General features: G+C 29.4%; 4 protein-coding genes across 6 annotated transcripts; 2 read left to right on the forward strand and 2 right to left on the reverse strand.

The window, feature by feature from the left end:
- Nucleotides 1–314: 314 nt before the first annotated feature.
- LOC145741659 (phosphatidylserine decarboxylase proenzyme, mitochondrial-like) lies at nt 315–2,372 on the forward strand. The gene has a single exon (XM_082559280.1). It carries the CDS (start codon nt 412–414, stop codon nt 1,894–1,896), a length of 1,485 nt encoding a protein of 494 aa, XP_082415406.1. The 5' UTR covers nt 315–411; the 3' UTR covers nt 1,897–2,372.
- On the reverse strand, nt 1,986–12,724 carry LOC145741658 (germinal-center associated nuclear protein-like). Of its 3 annotated transcripts, none has more exons than XM_082559278.1 (37): nt 11,327–12,724; nt 11,154–11,219; nt 10,950–11,039; nt 10,754–10,849; nt 10,446–10,584; nt 10,236–10,338; nt 10,032–10,101; nt 9,936–9,973; nt 9,786–9,853; nt 9,473–9,612; nt 9,205–9,323; nt 8,974–9,083; nt 8,666–8,767; nt 8,415–8,554; nt 8,251–8,329; nt 7,911–8,073; nt 7,411–7,568; nt 6,520–6,696; nt 6,289–6,397; nt 6,106–6,177; nt 5,867–5,988; nt 5,491–5,685; nt 5,230–5,403; nt 4,917–5,117; nt 4,541–4,723; nt 4,254–4,395; nt 4,085–4,177; nt 3,913–3,997; nt 3,710–3,807; nt 3,430–3,588; nt 3,247–3,361; nt 3,060–3,167; nt 2,687–2,929; nt 2,510–2,618; nt 2,330–2,423; nt 2,160–2,269; nt 1,986–2,077 (listed from the first exon to the last, which is right to left on the reverse strand). In XM_082559278.1, exons 1-37 carry the CDS (start codon nt 12,696–12,698, stop codon nt 2,044–2,046), a joined length of 5,676 nt encoding a protein of 1,891 aa, XP_082415404.1. In that variant the 5' UTR covers nt 12,699–12,724; the 3' UTR covers nt 1,986–2,043. The 3 variants fall into 3 exon arrangements, with proteins under 3 accessions (XP_082415404.1, XP_082415405.1, XP_082415402.1); XM_082559279.1 differs by having other exon boundaries at nt 9,936–9,970; nt 10,950–11,042; XM_082559276.1 differs by having other exon boundaries at nt 10,950–11,042.
- A 7-nt stretch (nt 12,725–12,731) lies between these two features.
- LOC145741660 (NFATC2-interacting protein-like) lies at nt 12,732–14,155 on the reverse strand. Its single transcript, XM_082559281.1, has one exon. It carries the CDS (start codon nt 14,014–14,016, stop codon nt 12,988–12,990), a length of 1,029 nt encoding a protein of 342 aa, XP_082415407.1. The 5' UTR covers nt 14,017–14,155; the 3' UTR covers nt 12,732–12,987.
- Nucleotides 14,156–14,723: 568 nt separating this feature from the next.
- LOC145742213 (von Willebrand factor-like) lies at nt 14,724–22,793 on the forward strand. The gene is made up of 23 exons (XM_082560000.1): nt 14,724–14,782; nt 14,956–14,981; nt 16,643–16,834; nt 16,915–16,980; nt 17,528–17,693; nt 17,867–18,023; nt 18,194–18,271; nt 18,349–18,496; nt 18,719–18,840; nt 19,049–19,202; nt 19,331–19,562; nt 19,747–19,890; nt 20,041–20,158; nt 20,386–20,601; nt 20,697–20,793; nt 20,869–21,036; nt 21,231–21,359; nt 21,444–21,558; nt 21,640–21,781; nt 21,870–22,021; nt 22,134–22,245; nt 22,309–22,465; nt 22,585–22,793. Exons 1-23 carry the CDS (start codon nt 14,724–14,726, stop codon nt 22,791–22,793), a joined length of 3,159 nt encoding a protein of 1,052 aa, XP_082416126.1.
- Nucleotides 22,794–23,716: the final 923 nt, after the last annotated feature.

Here is a 23,716-nt window from a genome sequence, read left to right on the forward strand (position 1 = left end):
TTTATAAAGATGATTTGTGGGGTGGAAATTCCATAGTTGGTTTATATATTATTAACAATAAACATTTTTTAGTATTATTAAACCTTTACGTGGTTTTTAACCTAAATAAAACAGGATTTAGTTTGTATGTGGGCTTCTGTAATAAAAACAAAAAAACATTTGTTTATCTGTTTATTTTCCAGAACAAACCATTATGAAAAAACCATTATGAAGCAAGTTACTCAACGCTGGTTAGAATAGGTTTTTATATATGAATCACAAAAAATAATATATATTATTATTATTATTTATTAAGCCCATTCAGTAAGTGTTTTGTTTATATGTGTTTTTGTACTTAATTTAACCCATTTTTAGTCGCTATGCTGTTGCTTTAGATTGTAGGTCCTCTAGGTAAATTAGTTTCATGTAACAATGACCTTTAGCAAAATGTCCCGCCTAGGTGGTAGGTGCAATGGAGTTTTAGTGGTACAAAGGATCTTGTTTAATACAAAAAGTTTTTCCCAAGCCAAACATATATCATATTTAAAAACCTTTTACACTTATGATGTTACAAAAGACTTTATAAGGCCCTCTTCTTCTCCACTAATTATCCATACTCGCAAATTTATTTTGAAGCATTTTTACAGTGATCCATCTTGGGGTATTAACTTACCTGGACAAGGATTGAAAAAGAAAAATGAAAAGGAACAAGATAAACTACTTGAAGATAAAAGCATTGTGCTAACATATATCAACAACAAAATCGCAGAACAAGAAAAGGGAAAAGAAAAATTCCCAATTTTACCCGATTATAAGTTTTACAAATCTTTGATAAGTCTTGGAATAGGATTTGGTATTCTTGGATATTTATTTTATCCCACATTGGACGAATTGTTTTCGCTCAGAGAAAAACCAATTTTTGACTTAGATGTTGTACCTGATAAAGATAAAAGTTTTGCAGTATATATCTATAAGCATCTACCTTTACGCATACTTTCAAGAGTAGTGGGCCGCATTAATGATTTAAATATTGGACAATTTTTTCGACCTTATGCTTATAAACTGTACATCAGGATGTTTAATGTAAATATGGATGAGGCTCTTGTAAAAGATCTTACAGCTTACAAAACACTAAATAAATTTTTTAGTAGACCAATAGACCTTACATTTCGGCCAATTGATGAAAAAGCAGAGTTAGTCAGTCCAGCTGATGGTAAAATTTTAACTTTTGGTCAGGTGATAAAAGGAAAAGTAGAGCAAGTAAAGGATTTAACTTACTCAGTGCAAAAATTCTTAGGACCTTTAACTGAAGAACCCAAACATGATCACAAACAAACCATCGTTAAAGAAGAAGGCGACAAAACAACTTGGAAAGCACTTAACCCAGCAGCTTATCAGCGTGGCCTAATGCATGACCCGATTAAAAATGACTTATACCAATGTGTAGTTTATCTGGGACCTGGTGATTACCACAGGTTTCATTCCCCAGCTGATTGGATTCTGACCCACCGTCGTCATATTCCTGGTGAACTTTTGAGCGTCAACCCAAAAATTGCAAAGTGGGTACCCAATCTTTTTGTTGTGAACGAACGAGTTGTTTTATCTGGTGAGTGGGATTATGGGTATTTTTCTATGACTGCCGTAGGAGCTACAAATGTTGGGAGTATCAAAATATATGCAGATCCAACACTTTACACAAATCAGGCTAGATTTAAACCTGGAACTTATTACGATAAAGACATGGGACAACTTATTATACCCAAGGGTGCAATCTTAGGGAATTTTAGTTTTGGGTCAACAATTGTGCTAATTTTTGAAGCTCCAAAAGGGTTAAAATTCGGCATTACGGATGATGAAAAAATTAAATTTGGGGAAGGCCTCACCCTTAATTTAAATGGTGGTAAAAACCAAAAATAAAATACTAGAAACTTTGTTTTCCATCAATTTTTTTTGTTTACAAAAAAAAAAACGCTTTAAATTTAGCTCTTAAAAAATATATATTAAAGTGCATCTCAATTCCGAATTTATTAATAGAAATACCCAAGTGATTTTATATAAATAAAACTATAAAAGCAATTCCTGCAGCCATTTTTCAAATCTAGATAAAACATTTTTTATTAAATTAAAATAAATGTAAAAGTATGGAAAAATTATTAAACTGCATTAGCATATTTATTTACCTTTGACTTTCTACCCTTTCATTTTTTATGTCATCTTGCAAGTTGGTTAACCCTCTTGTTGTTGTTTTGACAATATCAAAATCTTGAATCCATGTGTTTTCAAAATCAGTCTGCATAAATAAATTTTTTAATATTATATATATATATATGTAAATGTAAACCATTGTTACCATGTCTGTCATGTTAATTATCATGGTTTCCAAATTTGCTGAAGCACCCTCTAACAAAGAATGATCTGTTTCTCTCCTATCACAATCCTGAAATCTATAACAACATTTATTTACAATAATAAAACCATATTTTTTTAAATTTTTAAATGTCTTCTACATATATTCATATAGCGGACTTACTTTTCATCTTGATTTTGAGCTTTAATTTCAATTTCTTCAAACATAGAAGTATAATTTTCAGACAAGTTAATGTTTATCAATGAAGGATCATAACAAGTTATAATGTCTCCTAAACCAACAGATTAGTTAATATTGATAAAAATATCTTTGACTAAATTTTAAAATAATGTTTATTACCTTGTTTTGAATAAATAACATCTTCAAATCTTGAACTGGCAACTGCATCGATAATCTGCTGCCATGGCAACCACTCGACCAAGGTAAGTTCATTTTCAGTATTGGTCATGAGATTGATGTCATCTTGGTAGCGATTGATAGTTAAAGTAAGTTGTACGTTAATATGGCTGAACAAAGAAGGTTTAAATGGACAAACTTGTTGACAGTAATTCAAAACTTTTTGATGCACCTCATTTGGAGTCTCTGTTTAAAAATAATTACAAGCAACAAGTTGAGTAGGAATTTAAAAATAAAAGCATAAAGCTTCACAGTTTAGAGCAACCTGTTGTTTTCTATTGTATACTTGAATAACTAATAAAAAACTTAGACTTACCATGTATATTTAGCAATGGAAAAGTTGGGAGTTTAACATTCTCCAGACAAAATTGAATGTCACTTAAATTTTTGTCACTATTCCAATCCCTGTTTGGTAATAGCAAATCTAAAAAAAGGTTTTAGTATCAATATACTTCTAAATATCTAAAAATATAATCTAAAAGTGATGTTTAACAACTGTTTACCATCTTTAACAAACTCTTTAGCTGGCCATGAAATCTGTTTGTAATTAGATGAAGTTAAACCGCCAATAACTTGATCGATTAGCTCGTTGTAAATTTCAATAACAGATTGTGGATCCTTAAAAACAAAAAGTGCATAAATTTACCATAAAATATCAAGTTAAGTTAATTACAAATAATATTTACCAGAGTGGGAAAATTTAGTTTCTTTCTCAGTGAAGAATGCCGACATAATTTGACAATATAATGATCCGATATTTTTTCTTCTAATAAATCTCGCAATGTTGATGTTTGTAAGTTGACAGAACAAGTGTTTTGAGCCAACCATGATAAACCTAATTGAAGCTAGGTAAAAACAGTCAAAAGTAAATTATATAAATCGTGTTTAACAGAATATATCTTTGTAATATTAACTGGAGTAAAAAGGTAACAGCAAAATTGAAATATAAGTTGCAATTTAGCAAACCTTGTTAGAATTATTGACATGGTCATTCTTTTTTTCCAGCGAAATTACATGAACATCTGAAATTAAGTTTTCTAGTCGAAGTTCAACAAAATCAAGTTCTAAAAAAATATAAAACATAACACTTTTACATTTGCCTATTCAAAAAAAAATCTACTCATTTTTTTAGTTTTTAACAAATTTTAATTAAATAATATTAATTTTACCATGTTCTTCTGTAGCATATTTCACAGCAAGTATGGGAATTTTTGGCAACATTGGTTTTGATTTTAGTAGGGTTCTTAAATCTTCCTAAATATACAATCAACTGACAAATAAAAAAGATAATTCAAAAAAAAATTTTAAATATTGATTTTCCTAAATTTCAACACAACTTACCTTTCTTTCTGAAATATTGTCACCTTTTTCAAATGTAAATATTATTGCAGAACTTCCAAAGGTGTTGATTCTATCCACATTCTTTCCCAGCATCTGTTTTAAGTAATTGAAAGTACCAGGAATAACCAATGCTTTGTTTAGAGTTAACTTTATACCCCGTTTTATTTACCTTGTAACAAACAGACACATTTCTTGTTTTATTCAATTCTGTTGCTGATTGAAAGGTTTTACTGTGTACAACATAATCCAAGGATGAAATTTTTTCTTTTTCATCGATTCCCAACTTACATCTTAACCATGAACAACATTGACTAAAAACAAATAAATTTAAATGTGGATCACTTAATATTGAAAAGTATAAAGAATTAAATTTTATTTTTTTAAACTTAAAAAGATATCTTGTACAAGTACAATCAATAGCAATACTAAGAAATAAACCAGATTATTACTACATACCTTTCTTTATTAGTGGATGCAACAATCAATTTCCATAAAATGTTACCATGAGTTTTTTGGATATTCTCATGAATAATTTGAGTAATTGAAAGAGGATCAAAGTAGGCTGATCGCTGAACCTTAAGTACAATGTTAACCTTTTCTTCTAAAGCATTGTTGCTTGTTTGATGCATTTGATGGAGTCTAAAAAATTTTTTACAGAAATTTAAAAAAATTTGTTCGTCCATTATAATTTAACAAACAAATTATTTTTGTTGAGTATTTGCATATACTTGAGGTAAGAAAGGTAAACAGTAAAGTTGGATTTTTGTAAAGGCATTAAAGGCGGCATTAAGGTAAAGCTATTTTAAATAACTAAACTTTTAAACATTTTTACCTTGATAGAGATTCCATTGAAAGTCGGCTTCTATTTTGCGCATCCAAAGGAAAACTTTGTCGACCTTTGATCTTAAGGTTATTGACCTCACACCCAATAAGCTCATTCACCTGAGTGTTAATATCTCTTTTGATCGGACCACTGAGAAAAGTTTGTCGAGCATGACGATCACGTTGGAGTTTCGCCAAAACTTTTTTCCATCTAAAATACAAAAAAATTGTGCAATTTAACAAAATTTATTTTAAAACAATCTAGTTTTTTATCTTGAAAATAACAAAATCAAATAATAAAAAATAAGTTTTAAATTTCATACTTATTTAAATAATTGGATAAGCGCAGTGACTGAATTAGTTTGTATTTTTGCATGTGCACAATTTTTCGTTCTTGTTTTACAGCATTAGAAACAATATTTTTCAACATAACATCGATGTCATTGTTCAAAATTTCTTCACATAATTGGTTTGAATGATATACAATTTTGGCCTTTCTAAAAATTGTAATAATCACAAATTGAATAAAATTATTTTACAAGAATTTATTAATATTTCTATATATTTTTTGTTTAATCAATCACCGATATTCCTGTTTCAATGTTGATAAAACCAACTCTTTTACAACTTCATTATTTATTTCCTCAGCAACCTTAAGAGTGGATTGTTCCTTCTCTTTTTCCTTCTTTTTCTTTTCCATTTGCCTTTTTTCTAACAGTTCCTGTGCCTCTCTTTTTTGTTTTTCCTCCAACAACTTTTGTTGTTTTATCTCTATCAATCTAAAAAAATCAACCTATTATTACAATTTACAATTTTTTATGTCAAAACAAATACAATAAATATCATTTTTATTATTGATGTTTTGAATAAACATAAAAAAAAATTTTTCTAAATTAAATTAATATCAGAAATGTAACCTGCTCAAGTAGAAAATATAACCCGAAAATAAAAAATTTTTACCTTTGTTTTTCTTCTAATAAAACTTCAAGTGAAATTTCTTTAACTTGTTTGGTGGTTGATTCTTTCAGAACATCATTAAATATTTTATTTGAATTAATCACCAATTTTGTTGCGAGCATCATCTTACAAGAAAAATATAAAATTTATTAGATTGACGCTTCTTTTATAAGAGAACAGATATGGAAAAAATAATTTTTTTTATTGTAATAATAATATAATTATACATTTGTTTGGTTTACCTCATTTGCAAGCTCAAGCACCATTTCATCAATAACTTCAACAAATAATTCTTTCGCTATTAATTTCACCTCCTGCAAAAATTAAAAAAATTATTTTTACAACGTCAACTCCCTTATTTTTATAGAGGAAAAAAAATTAAAATAGATCACATAAAAATTTTAGCAACAGATAAGTAAACTTACAGTATTAGGCACTCCTGTTGATTGAAATTGTTCAACTTGTTGCACAGAAGTTGAAGGCTCCTGTTTACTTACACGGTGTTCAGCAAGGGATAAATGTGGTCCAATGTATCTAAATTATTTCAGTTTAAAAAAATAAGAGATTAAAAAAAATAATATCTGAAAAACAATACCATAAAAGCTTAGTTGAAGGTAATTCATAAAAGCTTCGAAATTATTAAACAAAACAATTACTTTCCACTTGAATCAAAGCTCGATGTTGGTTCATGAACTTCAGATGATGGTAAACGTCCATGTGCAATAACTTCGCCCAACGCATGACCATGTATTTTATTACTGATTAAATTTGATTGAAACAAAGAAGGGGTTTCTTCAGGCTCATAACTTTCATTTTTCATCAATTCAACATTTCTAACAAAATAAATACAACTTTTTAAATAAATATATATCTTTCTAAACAACGCTGTATTCACATTTTAAAAGCAGAAAATATATTAAAAATATTTAAAACATGTTTTATAGCTTTTAGGTATATAAATATTAAAAAATAAAACTGATTGCATTTTTTTAATTTCAGTAATTTAATATATACAGGGAACGAAATAACGGGTCGCTATTCGCTTATCGTTTTTTAAAATTAGCGAATCGTTTTTTACAAATATATTAGAAATAGCGAATCAACCAGAAAAGGTTCAGGCAGTGATAAAACTCTTGTGTATATTTTTACGATCAATTTTACACCGGTTTAACACTAATTTAATTACATCAACATAATCCTGCGTAAATGTAGGTTACTATAGGGCATTTAATAACAATAACTTTCCATGTTTTGGCAATGCGTAAATTTCGCTCCCGAGATCATTCAGTTGTTGCGCAATTTTTTAAAGCATAACACAGCCTTAAAAGAATTAAAAATGTCTCGTTTTTCGTGCAAAATATTCTTAACGATTGTTTAACAATACGTTACATTTTAAAAATGCCACGCAACGCGTCAAGTGTTACAAAAAAACGAAGATTATGACTTGGACCTAATAATTACTCTAAAAAATGCGACCTCATTTTTAGCGAATCGTTTTTTAAACGTTAATTCGTACCCTGATATATTATGTGTTCATTTTTTTTTACCCTTCTTTTATGATAATCATATGCTCTGAACAAAAATCATGGAATTGGTTTTCATCATTGAAATGCAGAGTACTACAAACTTTTTCAATTGGTAAAACGGTGTTACTTTTACTTGTACTGTAAGCCCGTGCCATAGTGGATATTGCATGTTTTCTAACCTTTTAAATATTTTTATACAAAATATAAAAAACAGCCAGGAAATAAATATATACTTCAAAATGTATGTGCTCATATACTTTGAAATACAAATTTAACATAAAGTTGAAACTAACTATAATATATCACTTTTTTGTTTAAATTTTTTATGAATATTTAAAAATAAAAAATTGACAATAAATATAACGATGATTCATTAGAAAAAAAAGTAAAAAAAAGAAGTTAATTATTTAAGACAAGTAAAAATGATTTACTTATAACAAAAATGGTTTTACTGTAAAATACAGCATGGTCACCACAACCAAATACTCAGCTAGTGAATGTAACAAATAATTTAATTTTACTTGTTCGAAGTAGCGGTGCATAATACAGGCCTGTAAGTAAGTGGCATGCTTCACAGCATTGAAAAATCTGGAATAATTGTTGCTGTGAAGTGATGAAAATGCAATAACGGCGAGTTGAACATCTTTTGTTGCACGAACCTCGGAGGTCATATTCTGTAATTCTCTACAATCATAACAAGTTAGTTAATGGAGTAAATGTTGTTACCATCTGCCAGTATTATTTAAGTAGTTAAATATATTTTAAAAAAGGATAATGCACTTTTCTGTAAGTAACTTCCCAATGTAATAACAGTAAAAATGTTTTTTTCTATTTAATGGCAAACTTTGGTTGGAATGTTACCTTAAAACATCCGCACTTCTATTTATGTTAAGAAGAATGTGGTATGACTGAAATTCGGCTTCATTTACTTGTTGGGTATCTAAAATTTTAAGTCAGAAATTTTTATTAAAAAATGCATAAACGATATAAAAAATTATAAAAAATTTTATGTATAAAAAGCCCACCATTGCCAAATTGAATTTTAACGTCACTATAAATATCCAAAACTGTTTTCATAGTTTTTTCTAGATTCTCGTTGTTAATTTTCGGATCAAAATTCATTCTGTCTTCTTCACAGAGCTCATGAGCACAACTTATATGAAATCTAAATAAAAAATCAAAAAAATATTAATTTTGGTAGTTTATAATGGATTACAGAACATTCATATACAAATAAATATAATTTTAAATTTAAACACAAGCATTTAAAACACACCTTGCACATTCCTCAGCAACTTGTACAGCAACAGGATCATTTAATTGCTGAATGGAAATTTCTTTACGAATTGCTCTTGTGCGATTCCACACAAAATCATACCTAAATTATATAAAACATTTTTTAACATATGATTTCACATTTCACCAGAAAAACAATTTTTTATTTTTTACATTATTAAATTTGTAACAATTTTTTTTTACATTATCATGTTTGTTATTACAATTTTTCACTTTTTACATTATTAATTTTAAAACAACTTTATTTTTAATATCTTTCAAATGTCTGTCAAAAACTTTAAAGTTTACCAATCAGCAATTCTTTCATGGTCAATATTTTTTAACACAGTTGTTAGCAAGAAATCCATTGTTACACGTAGAACACTGGAAGGCCTTATTTCATGAGGTAAAGGTTCTTCCTATTTAACAAAAAGTAATAATTTAACAATTATAATAATTAAGCAGGCTTGATGAATCAATTACACTCTTATAACTTCACTTATTTTCTAGGTAAAGTTTATATGTGGAAATTATGCATACCTGATCAGCAGATGATCTGCTATATTCTTTAACAACCAACTTGTGATCCAAAACTTTGTTGGCATCAAGTTCATAAAAATGCAATAAGTTTCTGTGTTGTCGCAAATATCTTTCTTTTTCTGTAATTCGATTAATTTCACTAATAAATTGTTGTGTTTATGTAATTTCCTGGGTTAATAATTTTTTTTAAGTTTATTGGTGAAAAGTATAAAAAAAACATTATATAAAGATTTAAAAAAATGTTTTTTAAATAATTTCTTTTACAAACCTGGACACATATCTGGACAAGTTCCTTTCATAACTTTGGCTTTGGACAAATCTGATTGTTTAACTGTTCTTGATCGCAAAAGTTTCTCGACTTTCTCCAGGACTGCCAACTTTTCTGAATCAGATTTGGCAATCTCAGTGCTGTGAGATATAAAAACAAACATTAAACTGCAAATCAATTTAAACAGCAAAAAATATATTATATACATTTTTACAGTTTTTTTTAATAAAATTTACATGACAGGAAATCAAGTATTCCTAAATAATAATAAATAACCAATACTTGTACACTTCTAATTAACATTTTAAGATACCTGACTTGAGATTGACCAAATGGAGTTTTGAAAAGATGACTCCGCTGTTGGGGTTTGTCAGATTTTTCCTTTTGAAATCATATACACAAAATTATTATTATTTAACACAATACTATATGCAAATGAGCAAGAACAAAATTATGACTGTACCTGTTTGAACTCTGTTTGATCTGTGTTCTCCATAACTTCTAAAATAAGATTTTTATGATATACTCTATTTGTAACACAAAATTTATGTAAACTTACCTTCTACTTTGTCTGTGCTTTGTCTTTTAGGTTTTGAAAAGTAAATGTGAATCTGTCTTCCACATAAATTCTAATACAGTAAATTTTTATTAGTTAAACTACAGTATACTAATGACGTCCATCAAAATCAAATAGTTTTTTTCAATCAATAATTGCTAATTAATCAAATATTTATTTGTATTTTTAAAATTATATTAAACTTACCCTTCCATTCATTTTAGCTTTTAAGGCTTCCTCATGAGAAAAAAATCGAATTGTGGCAGATTTATTCTTTAGATTGTTTGATATTCTTACAACTCTACCATACCTAAACAGTATTTATACATCAACAAAAAACTAATTAACAATTAAGATTAAATTAAGTAAACATAAATTAAACACAATTAACTTTAAATATTCAACAAACAATTTTACTTTAAAAAATGCTTTTTAAGGTGTTCCTTGGTGTTATAATCGTTAGGCACAGTTGTACAAACCAGAGAGTTTGATGTGGAAATAGCTGCAGCATCACTTGCACCCGAAGATAACTGTCTTCTAGCTATACCTACCCTACCTTTAAAAAGAGAATGTAAAAGTTGCATCATTGTAAAGTGGAGCTTTTACAATAGTTAATTTAACAGGATGTAGTTTAATTTAATATTACACCACCGGACTTTTTAGTTTAATAATTAATCTTTTTTAGTTCAATAATAATTAATAATGACAAGAATTAAATCATTTACCGACTGCACTTCCCAATCTTCTTTTGATTCTTGGGTCAACTACATTTTGACTTACAGAATTTTTTGGGCTAGTTGATAAAACTCCCTTAAAAAGACCTTAAAATAAATAAAGCAATTTTAAAGAAAAAAGTAAATTAAGTTTTTTTTTTAAAAAGGAGGCTTTATTAATATTTTTTTACTAAAAGATTAAACTAACCAGTGGTGGTGGTAGGCTGATGCGCAATTCTCTTTAAGGGTTTTTTACCTTCAAATAAGGCTTCATCTGCAGCAGGAGATGCAGATATTTCTTCTTAATAAAAATAAATAATAAAACATTTAATTAGCAAATTTTGTAAACAAATATTCTTAATCCAGCAAAAACACAAGTAAGTACATTAGTTAATATATATTTGGTAATTACCAGAATCCAAAGACCTTTTTCTTGAAAGATTGCTCTGTGATATCTTGTGTTGTTGTATCGCTTTATCTGTAATTTGCAAAAAAAACATATTTATGTACAAGCACTTAAATTGCAACTTTTTATCCATTTTGTATGCATTTTTTTCACCCACCAAAAGTTTGCAAAAAAATTACCTTTTAAACTTGAGTCTATGTTTTGTCCGGGTGGTGTATTATTAGGTTTAGTAACCATCAGCTTAGTATTGGTACCAAATAAACCAGTTGTTGGTTTATTAAACACACCAATTTGTGGGGTGTTTGGCTTAACATCAACATTTTGTTGGCCGAATAAACCAGAATTTTGTGTTGGACCAGTTTTAGATGTCTGACCAAATAAATCTTTTGATGATTGTTTTGTGGTTGCAAAATTCTTCCCAAACAATCCAGAAACAGATCTTTTGGAATCTGCCAAACTTTGACTCTGTCCAAACATACCAGCCGAAGATTTGGTTTGCCGTGGGTCTGATGTGGATTTTGCAAACAAATTACTAGATGTTGTGGTTACGGTATTACTAATCAAACCCTGTTGAATATCTTGTGAATTAATAGGATCAACAGGTTTATGTCCAAACAAACTGGCAGCTTTCGGTGCAGCTGGTTCTTTAGTTTTTCCAAAAAGGGTTTTAGTAACGGGAGGATTTTCCAGAGTACCACTTGTACTTCCAAACAAACCTTTATTTTGAGACATTTGTGTAATGGATGGTCTTCCGAAGTTAGTATTTGTTGGTTGTTGAAACAAATTGCTAGCCTGTGGTTGATTGGTTGGTTTATTTCCTGGCTGCCCAAAAAAATTCACAGTTGGATTTTGTTGGGGTTTAACAGGCTGTGGCTGTTCAAAAGTATTTATTTGTCTGTTTTGTGTTTGTCCAAATAAAGTTGTACTTGTTTGGGGCTGTCCAAATGTTGCATTGGTTTGACCTTGTTGCAATGTATTTGTACGTTGCAATTGTCCGAACAAATTTGTTTGTGGAGCAGCATTAGTGTTATTAGCTTCCCCAAACTGCGAAGATTGTCCAGTTATATTTCCAGGTTGTGTTTTACCAAACAAATTAGTTTGGGGTGAAACACTATAGTTTGGAGTGTGTCTAAATAAATTTGTTTGTGGAGCAGAAGCTGTATTGTGCGTTGGTCCAAAGCGACTTGTTTGGGGAGGAATGACTTTATTTTGGCCAAACGAATTACCTGTCTGTTGACTTTGCCCAAAACCACCTGCAAACTGATTTTGACTGGAGGTAAAACCAGGTTGAGGTTGTCCAAATACAGAATGCTGTCCACTTTGTGTAACAGTAGTTTGACCCAGTAGTGTATTTTTCTTTGCTGAAACAGCTTCTTGGCGGGACAAACTTCTCTTAACAGACATGTTTTGGTTTTGACCAAATAAATTTGGTGATTGACCAAATGTTGAATTATTTGGAAAAGCTGTTGCCTGAGGACCTCCAAAAAATGTTGGCTTAGGGAGTTCTGAGTTTCCAGAGGAATTGAACCCAAACTGTGTTTTCCTATTCATTTTTAGTACCAATTGTAAAAAAATATATTTCTAGAAATAATAGAAAAAAGAAGTGATCATTAACAAATTGCAAACACAAAAACATCTCCATAGAAACAATTTTTGAATACTGTTCACTTTTAAAGTTTACTAAATTGCTTGGTATGGTAACAACTTTTTAAAAATGTACTAAAATAATTGAAACAACACATAACATATTATACTTTGAAATGTATATACAAAAACACTAACGGTAACACTTTTAAACTATTAAGAAATCAGAATTTGTAACTCATAAATATTAGTTTTGTTATATTTTCTTTCTCATAACATCAATGCAAAAATCGTTTTCCAATTCCAATTCTATAGGTGTTAACTTCATATCAATGTTATCCCCATCAAATTGAAATATAAGATTCTCCAATTGTTGTTCAATTGCCTTTGCATATTCTTTTAAAATTACATTTAATGGTTCATATTTGTTTACACTGTAACTTCTTTTAATTTTTTGAAATTGACATTGAAAATGTAGTTGTATGCAATCAAGTTTATAATTATTAAATTGATGTCTGCGGCTGTCTTTCAAAGTTTTTTGGTCAAATAAAAAACCATCGATTATGTCTGCCACTGATAAATTTAAGGACTCAGGTGTATCGGAGTAATTAATTTTCCTATCTTGTAAAGTTAAAAGCAAATGGAGTTTGTCAGTTTTGTGTCTAGTTGCCAGCTGTTCAAAGATTTTTAAAAAAGGTTCTTGCATAGTTAACGGGAATTTATAAATTTTAGATAAAAATCTTACTTTAACTACCATAGTTTTATTCAAATCTTGTAAGGAGTCATCCATATTTGACTGAAAATCTTGCGAATCATTTAAACTGTCATCACCCAAAGCATTGGTTTTTATAGTTTCAAGATCCTTTACCATTTTTAATCTTTTTTTCTGTATTTTAGTAAGGTTTTTAGGGGGCAAAGTGAGGTCCACGGTTGAGTCTGAGATTTGTTCTGGGGGAGGTGGCGTTAGGGAAATCCCAGGTTTAATGCTAACAAATTTAACATCACAATCATCACTATCTTCTTTGTTTTCCAAACCCAAACTACAGTCATTGTTTAAAGAGTTCCGATTAATATCTTTTAACTTCTGTTTTTTTGCTATTGGCTGTAGTTGAAAATTCATTAAATTTAGTTGTTTCTGGGTATTAAGATCACTTTGTCGTAATGTGGGCATCACTTTTTTGGAATAAAGCTTTACTGGAGGGGAATGTGTTACATTTTGTAATACACGCCTTCGTCTTTTGACAACAGTCACTTTTTGCTTTACTTCTTCTTCGCTGGAACTCATTATATTTTAATTTATAACAAGATATAATAACAGATTTAAAACTCTAATTAAAACTTTAAATGTATTTACCAAAACCTAACGTGTTTGTTCTGCATTTGCTACGTTTTCTAACTCAGACAGGGTTTGTTCTGTTTGTTCATCTCTGGCGTTTACAAATGTTTTGTGCGCTTTACGTTAGCCATCTAACGGCTAGACACGTTATATGTACATTCCTCGATCAGTTGCGGTGCATTGAAATCCAGTACCAAGCTAATAAAAAATTAAAAGTCTTACAGAAATATACCCTTAAAGGCAATTTAAATTAAAAAATTGGTCGACACAAAAGAAAATACAAATAGGATTTTTGCAATATATGAAAAGCTTTGTCCTAAAATTAATAATGTGAAATGACTTTTCACATTTCTCTATTGTTAACTACACAAATCCATCAACCTGTGGTTTAATTGTGCGAAAAAAGAATAACTATTGTTATAATAAAGTCAGCGACAAAACTTTGTGTTTTGTAAGTGCAAACTTTGTAAAGCTTTGTTACAGATGTGATTAATTCACGCCTAGCTCACGTTTGTATTTTTTGGAGTATTTTCTTTGTTCCTCGAGCCTATAAAAACCCCCGACACTTCGTTTTTACCTATTTTCTGAAAAGATTTTTTATTCCAGAAAATTACTTTTTGCCAACATAATCGTATGCTGACAAAACAATCGTCAAAATGAAATTCAGACTGTTATTCTGTTTCTTAGTGCAATGCATTTTAATTGGGCAAATAAGGTAAATGAGATTTTTAGCTTAAACATATTTTTCCATTTAACTGATAAAAAAATAGAACAATTATAATTTATTAACAATACTTTTTCATTTAATTTTAAGCTAGAATAGCCCTAAATGTTACTTTTGAAAATGTATTTAGTCCTTCCTATAAATTAATTATGTAAAACTTACAGATCAACAGATGCAAAATCAATTGAAGGTACGTAACTTTTTTAATTTATAACCTACGCTAATATCATTTGTAAAACGTTATACTTGTTTGTTATTGTGTAATTTTGTAAGCCCATTAAAAGACACGAATTTCTGAAAGTTTTAAACACTTTTAACATAAAAATTACTACCCTGAAAATATGTTTTAAATTAAAAAATAATTGCAAAAGCTTAAATTTAAAAAATGTTTTATTGTTTTATTCTTATAATTTGTTGATGTTATACCGATGAACAATATTTAAAAAAATTAAAATGTGATTAATTGGTTGCTTAATAAAATAATGCAGCCAACAATAACAAGTAAGACGTGGCTAAAATAAAAAAAATGTAGGCATATTACAGGCACAAAGATGAATAGTTTTGGTTACTGTAACAACCTTTTATTTTAATAACGAAATTTTTACGCTACATAATATGTTACGTGAATAAAGTAAATTCATTTGATTAAACTCTTAAACTTAAAAAAAAATTTAAAGTTGGTCAAAAAAACATTCGTTTTTTTATATAAAACACATTTATTATATGCCTAAGTATAATTTACAAAAATGTTACAGATTTACCGATATTTGTAATCATAGCATAAGCCAATTTAACGCAATTATACTTTTAACTAAAGTTGTTAACAATCTGCTTTGGTTAAACATATACAAAAATTAATTTATAATGATTAAACTAAGGGTTCTTACTTAAAGATTAACTAAATATTCAAACGCGGATGTTTGCAATTAAATTCCTAGACGATTTTTAATAAAGGAGGAAAGGTTTGGGCCATGTGTTAAAATAAAACCCATTTGTAACCTCCGTTGACATTAACTTGTTAAGGATTAAATAAAATAGTTTTGTTAATACTTTTGATTAGGAGTACAATCACGCTATATCCGTATTTGTTCTTGAATTAAATCCGGCTTGTGACGTATTTAAAACACGCAAGTCACGTTTAAACTTTTACTTTTGCGACTTGTTTTTAAATATTTAGTCGTAAAATCACACATTTGTTCAATTTAATGTTTGCACTTTCTTTGTTAATCGAGTTTTTAATCGACACCTAAAAGAAATCACTAAGCGAGCCTCGACTGGTAAGTTTAAGTTCCGGGTTCACTTCTCGGTATATCAAATTAATCAAGCTCAGTTTCGTTTGCATAGTTGGACCTAATCAAACTTTAAGATTGTCGCCGAAATAAGTTTAAACAAATGACGCAAGGAACATGACATGTCCTGGTAGAAATCGATTAATTTTATCAGTTGCGAAACTCTTATTTATTTTAGCACAATTGAATTCGTATTACAATACAATTAACTGTTTGACATACGCATGACTGTTATTGAAATTAAAGCTCGCTTCCATTTGCCTTTTGTATTTGAATAATATTATTTTGTTAGAATTTTACGATTACACATGGCTTTTCAAATCAACAGTCACATTGCTTGGGAACAATCTTATTTAATCAAAACACATACATACTTTAATTAAAAATACATAAATAAAGTGTAAACATAATCAACAACTTGCAGTCCACAACACATAGGTTTTTAATAATTTTTGCACATTATTACATTTTGTTTGCCAATTGGTAACATACTATAGATTTTATAAATTAATAATAAATTTAGGTTACACTGCTTAATATAAAATTGTTTCACCTGTTTTAGACTGCGAGACCCCGGAGGTTGGCGAGAATGCCAAGTTTGTGTGTGAATATGACTCCAACCTTGTCGATGTGTCAAAAGTTTGTTCGATAGAATGCCGAGATGGCTTCTCATTTGATGATGGTTCAACGACAGACGCAAACTTTATTTGTTCAAACGGAGTTTGGGATCGAACAGTTGACAAGACATGTAACAGTAAGACAATTTATAAATATTGTTAACTCTTATGTCTTGTGTTGACCAAACCGAGATAAATTTTTAATTTTTTTTTCAAGAACAATATCTGGTCTTGCCTGTGGAACCTGACAAATTAAATATTCCAGTGAATTTGTTTTACCCGGGTAAGATTCATGATTTCTAAAATAATTTTACGCAATCATTCGCAAGAAATGATTGGATTATTTACTTATGTGTATTCTAGCTTATTTTGGATAAATTCGCATAAGCTAACTTTAAATTTTTTAAACAAATACTTTTTTGATGTAAATTTAAAATGGAATTGTTATTTATTTGCTGACAAGCTTTGACGTATTTTTCCTCCCTATTTTAACGATGAGTTCCAATGCCCTTTTTTAACTACAACTTGTTTATTGAATTTGCGGTTCATTTACCAACTCCTTTTACATGGGAGCTCTAACCTCGTTTTTCTGGTTTTGAATCATTTTTTCAACGATTTATTTCCGCTTTTTATTAAGTGCAAATGTTTGTTTTAAAGATAGTTAGGCAATTTTGTTCTACTTAACGGACGCCACTGAATAAACATGGATTTAGACTGAACTTAAATTCAGAGTTTATTTCCGTAAAAATTAGCCAGAATTTTATTTTCATGTAACCAACAAACAACTAATGACAGTTCGTAATTAATAAAGCAATATTATTTTATTTTAGTATTGGTGCCATCTCGAGAAAAGGAGTCCACATGTGCAACCTGGGGACAATATTACTATAGAACGTTTGATAACGTCGTGTACAACTTTCAAGGAAAATGTACTTACAAGTTAACTGGCGACTGTGTAGATGATACATTCTCAATTCATATTCACAATGACCAAGAGTTAGTATTTTAAATACACATCTGTTTTTTCCAATTTAATAGAATTGTTTTAATTATTTTTCTACACATTGGATGGCATAAAAAACGTTGTAAAGTCTGTATCTTTCTAGTCTATATCCCACAAACTTTTAGATAAACCTGTTTTTACTTATTGTGGATATCAATTTTTACAGGTGCGTTAATACCATTGATTGTAAGCGATCCATATCTATTTACTTCTCATCAGTCCATGTAACTATGGAGTTAAATGAGGATGGTGTTGCTATTGTAAGAACGGAAGATCAAACACTTTCCATCCCTGGAAAATTAGATGGCCTACTAACAGAAAGAGTTGGTTTTGGTTTTTCTTTTATATAATAAAATAACATGCCCTTTTTTTGTTGTGTACAAGTTTTAAATCCACTGTTTAAAATGTAAAAATAGTTGTTGCATTATATTTAAAAAAAGGTAAAATATATGTACTGAAAAATATACACATTTAACCTAATTTCAATTCGTAGGTGTCCCAGTACATTATTGTGAAAAGTGGAATAGGTTTTACTGTCAAATGGAATGGAAAAGATGCAGTTATTGTTTCGGTAATTATTAGGCATCACACATTAAAAAGTTGTTTTTTTTTGTCTCAAAACTGCAACATAATTTTTTTTTAATGTAGGTTAGTAATGAATTACGAGACAAAACTTGTGGTTTATGTGGAAACAGTAATTTAAACCCTATTGATGATTTGCTGGATGTTAATGGAAGAAAACAACTAATTGTCACCACTTTTGGAAATTCTTGGGTAATGGCCAATGCTGATGGAGGTAATATATAATTTTTTTAAAACTGGATATAGACTATATTTTGTTCTGTTAAAAAATCAGCAATTATATTAAACAAATTTTCTACAGTTTTACTTCAACATGATGTTTTAAAGATTTTTTTTGTTTGTTAATCCAATTTAAAAATTTTTTTTACTAAAACAAAAAAATTAAAAATATGTTACCAGGAGTTTCTGTTGGTTTTTTATCAATGATTTTTTTTAGTTGAATGCAGTGATTCTTCTTTGAATTATTATTGCACCAGTGTAAGCAGTGCAGCGAGATTTTTGGCTAAAGATTTTTGTACAACGTTCTTTAACAATCCAGAATTTTCATCCTGCCATGGTGTAAGTTTTAAAAAAAGGTTTAAGGGAGTTAAATATTGACTTACAGTTATTTTTCATTCTGCTATAGTGTAAGTTTTTAAGAAAAATTAAAGGGAGTTAACTATTGATTTACAGTTATTTTGTTGTTTTAATATAACTAAGTTAATTTTTAGTTTATTTTAAAAACTTATGATTGAGATAGTTGAAAAAATCAATTTTAAATACATAGGTTGTACAAATACAACCTTACCTTGAACTTTGCATGGAAGATGTTTGTAAATGTAATTCAAAAACTGAGTGTGCTTGCTCAACATTTGAGTCTTACTTCCGTGAGTGTCACAGACTTGGAGGCCGAGCATCATGGAGAAACAAAGAAGTGTGCCGTAAGTGCATTATCAAGATTTGTTTTAAGTTATAACACAATATTAGCAAGTGTCAAGTAATTCCTTGTTTTACAATAAAGATTTTGTATTTAAAAAAGTTTATTGCAAACTTACATAATTATTCTTAGCTCTTTCATGTCCATCTGGAATGGTATATGATGATTGTGGTTCAGCTTGCCCGGAAACTTGTAAAAGCACAAGGTATGACTGTGTCAACAATGAATGCATTGATGGATGTCACTGCCCAGAAGGTTCTGTTTTACATGAAGGCAAATGTATTACAAGAAGTGAATGTCCTTGTACTGCTTATGGAAAGATTTACAATCCTGGCAAAACAATTAAAAGATCATGTAATAAATGGTAAGTAACAAAATGGCATTATTATTAAGAGTTATAACAAAAATTCAATACAAAATATATTGGTAAAAACATTGTATTTAAGACAAAACAGACTAATAAAAAAATGCATTGAGTTACTTTAGATTGATCTACTAAATTGTGTCTTTTTTATTTACAAAAATTTAATAATATTATTGTTTTACAGTAAATGCATGGGAGGAAAATGGAGCTGTACAGACAAGCTATGTCCAGGAGTTTGTAAGGCTACTGGTGATCCACATTACAAAACCTTTGATGGAAAGAAATACAATTTTATGGGAGACTGCTCTTATGTTTTAGCCACAAACAAGTACGGTTTAAAATTACTTTTATTGAGCAGTTTTTTAATAAATTGATCATTTTTTTAAAATATAATTTTACGTAAAAAATTGTTTTTTGTCTACAAAGTGTTGTATACTAAAAAAACGATCATTAACAATATGTTGATTATTTCTTCAAGGTCTGCAGATGGTGTATTTTACAGCATTGAGGCAGAAAATGTTGAATGCAATGAAAAAGTCAAACGCAAGAAGACATGCACTAAATCAGTTACAATCCGATACGAAACTCACAATCATGTAATGCATTTGGGTCGCAAATTTCAACTTATCATCGATGATGTTTTAATTAAAACCTTTCCTCACCGCTCGGGTGGGTTCTTAGTAAAAATGGCATCTTCGAACATGATGAAGGTAATATATAGCCACAATATGATATAACATAGAATTTTGCATGTTTTTTTATTGAATATTTATTAGGTATAAATTTTATTGTATATATGTAAAACAATTTATTCATTTTAAAGGTAAAACTTGACAATGGACTGGTTGTGTATTGGAATGGAAATAATCGGGTTTACATTCATGCTAAACCAGATTTTATGTCAAAAACAATGGGTTTATGTGGAACTTTCAACAACAACCAAGAAGATGACTTTCTCACTCGTCAAGGAGATATTGAAACAAATGTTATTGCATTTGGTAACAAATGGAAAACATTGACCAGCTGCTTAGATTTAGATGTAAATAAAACATGTGTTATTACTTGTTTTGATAAAATCTTCAAAGAGTACAGATCAATTATTTATAAATTAATGTTTATCTTATGATTTTACAGACTGAGATAGAAATTCACCATCCTTGTGATGTTTTCCCTCAACTTCGTGCCAAGGCCGAAGCTGTTTGTGCAAAACTGCTGTCTTTACCCTTTACAGGTTGCTAAAATTGTTGTTAATATAAATATGATAAAAAACTTTTTTGGTGCTTAACTTAAAATTTTTGTTTTAAAGCTTGTCATAATATCGAAAATGTGCACGACTATATTGAGAAATGTAAATATGATGTTTGCTCTGCTGATGAAAATATGAAACCCGAATGTTCAACTTATGGAGATTATGCAAAAACTTGTGCTGATGAGGGAGTTGTTATCAACTGGGTAGAAAGCACAACTGATTGTGGTAAAAAAGTGTTACTAAATTAGCAATAAAAAGTATTAATATAGCTGTATTTATTAACTTAAATAACTACATGTTTTTTAGTGAGTTTGGATATTATGACTAAAATAAAAAATGTCATATTATGTTTTTCTGCAATGCTTTTTGTTTTTAATCATGATCTCGTAAAATAAATAGCATATTTTCTTTGCATTTAGCTATAACATGTCCTGGAGATACAGTATATCAACAGTGTGGTAGTTCATGTGGTGGAAGTTGTGATTCGATGGAGACTGACATGAATTCTTGTGTTGAGGCATGCGTGGAAGGATGTAGTTGTCCAAACGGTAATTTTTTTGATAATATTTATTTAACTTAAAGAACTACAATGTACTTATAAGCTTTACACTTAAAAATTTTGAACATTAAAGGATTGCTTCTGGATTTCGACCAAAAATCTTGTGTTGCTGCTTCGGAGTGTAGTTGTAAACGAGACAACAAAATCTTTGCTTCTGGAGAAACAGTTCGAGATGGTTGCCAGTTATGGTAAAATATAAAAATATTTTACCTACCATTTTAATTGTGTAACCCTTTAATAACAGCTACACATAAAACTTATGATTTTAGTATGTGTGTTGATGGTGGGTGGATATGTCAAGACGTGCCAGATTTGTGTCAAGTCAATGAGACATGTCCCATAAACATGCACTGGGTACAATGCAGAAGTAGTTGTCCTCTTACTTGTGATAACTTAGCCGGTTCAATTCAGGTTTTTATTTATTAATTTTAAAACACTAATTCAAAATCGTAGTTAAATGTAAGTATGTTACTTAAAACTTTATTCGTGCCTCTTTTAGTGTTTGACTGACTCATGTGAGCCAGGTTGTGTGTGTGATCGTGATATGATCTGGGATGGACAGAACTGCATCACATCTGATCAGTGTCCTTGTTATCATGGAGGAAAATCCTTTGCAGCTGGAGAAAGCATTAAAGTTGATTGTCATACATGGTAATATTATAAAAATAGATTTACTGATTTTTACCTCAAAAAAGTTCTCATATGCATTGTTGTTAACTTTTCTTTAATATGAATTATTAAAGTTATTTTTAATTTTGTGCAGCATTTGTAATGGTCAAACATGGAGCTGTGGAAACGAACAATGTCCAGGAGAGTGTACTGCATTTGGTGATCCACATTTTAAAACCTTTGATGGTAAAAGATATGACTTTCAGGTAAATAAATTACTTTAAACCAAAATAAAAAGAAAAACTAAGCTAAATATTTTTCTAACACAGGGAAATTGTGAATATGTTTTGGTCAGAAGTTCTGAGCTTAACCCAATTAAATTTAATGTCACTGTTGAAAATATTCCATGTGGAACTAGTGGCGTGACTTGCACGAAAAACATTGTTTTCTCAGTTGAAGGTTTATGTTTGTTTGTACAATACAAAAGTAAAAAATCTATATAGTATAACTACTAAACCTAAGAATTACTAACAAAATTTTTTACTTCAAAAATCGTAAATATAAATTAAAAGCTGATTAACACAAAAACTAATTAAAAATTACAGAAGATAATGTACTTACAAGAGTAACTCTAGTTCGAGGAATTAGCATTGAGAACCTACAACAATATAGTTCCCAGGGATTTGAAATCTGGTCAGCTGGAGTATGGACATTTGTAAGGCATCAAGGTGTTGGTGTTGAACTCAAATGGGATCAGGGAACCAGAATATCTGTTATTTTAAACCCACAGCATCAGTCATCTGTAAGAAAATAATTTTTAAAATTAAAAAAATTGTAACAGTAATATTTAGATGTAATTTTTGAATATAAAACAAAAATAAATGGATCAGATTTTTGTTTTTGAAATAAAAATAAAAAACTATTTTTTATGATAGGTTGAAGGTTTATGTGGAAACTATAATGGAAATGCAAATGACGATTTTACTACTCCAGAAGGTGGTCCACCAGAGCAACTTTCACATGTGTTTGGTAATTCATGGCAGGTTGGTAAAATCCACATGATTTTTTAAAAATAAATTATTAAAAAAAAACTATTACAACTATAAAACTTCTTTTTACATTTTTTTTATTTTTAGGTACATTCTTACTGCCCACAAGCACAAGATATCAATGATACTTGCAAACTTCATCCTCACCGACAAGTTTGGTCGATAAAAAAATGTGGAATTATTAAATCCGACATTTTCAAACCCTGTCATTCAGTTTCTGATCCTAGCCACTGGTTCGAAATTTTTAAATGTTTCAATTTTTTAAAATATTTTTAATGATCCCTAATAAAAAATGTTCAAAATGATTTTTGAAATCATAAATTATATATTTTTAGGTATCAAACTTGTGTATTTGATGGGTGCGGTTGCGATTCAGGTGGTGATTGTGAGTGTGTTTGTACCGCAATCGCGTCTTATGCGCAAGAGTGCAGAGGGCTTGGTGTTGTCATTGATTGGAGAAGTGATGAACATTGTCGTAAGTGGAGAAATTTATTATCAACTATGCCTGTTAAACACATTATTTAGCGTATACAACTTGACAAGTGCCTTGATATAGATTAAAGATTAAATTATTTTTTTAGCTATGCAATGTGGAAACTGCCCGCTTGAATATCAAGCATGTTCTCCAGCATGCCCCAAAACCTGTGAAAATGCAAACTATTACAATGAAGTTTCAGCCAACTGCTCT

The sequence above is a fragment of the Corella eumyota genome, chromosome 2, assembly GCF_963082875.1.
Source record: "Corella eumyota chromosome 2, kaCorEumy4.1, whole genome shotgun sequence".
NCBI lineage: Eukaryota > Metazoa > Chordata > Ascidiacea > Phlebobranchia > Corellidae > Corella > Corella eumyota.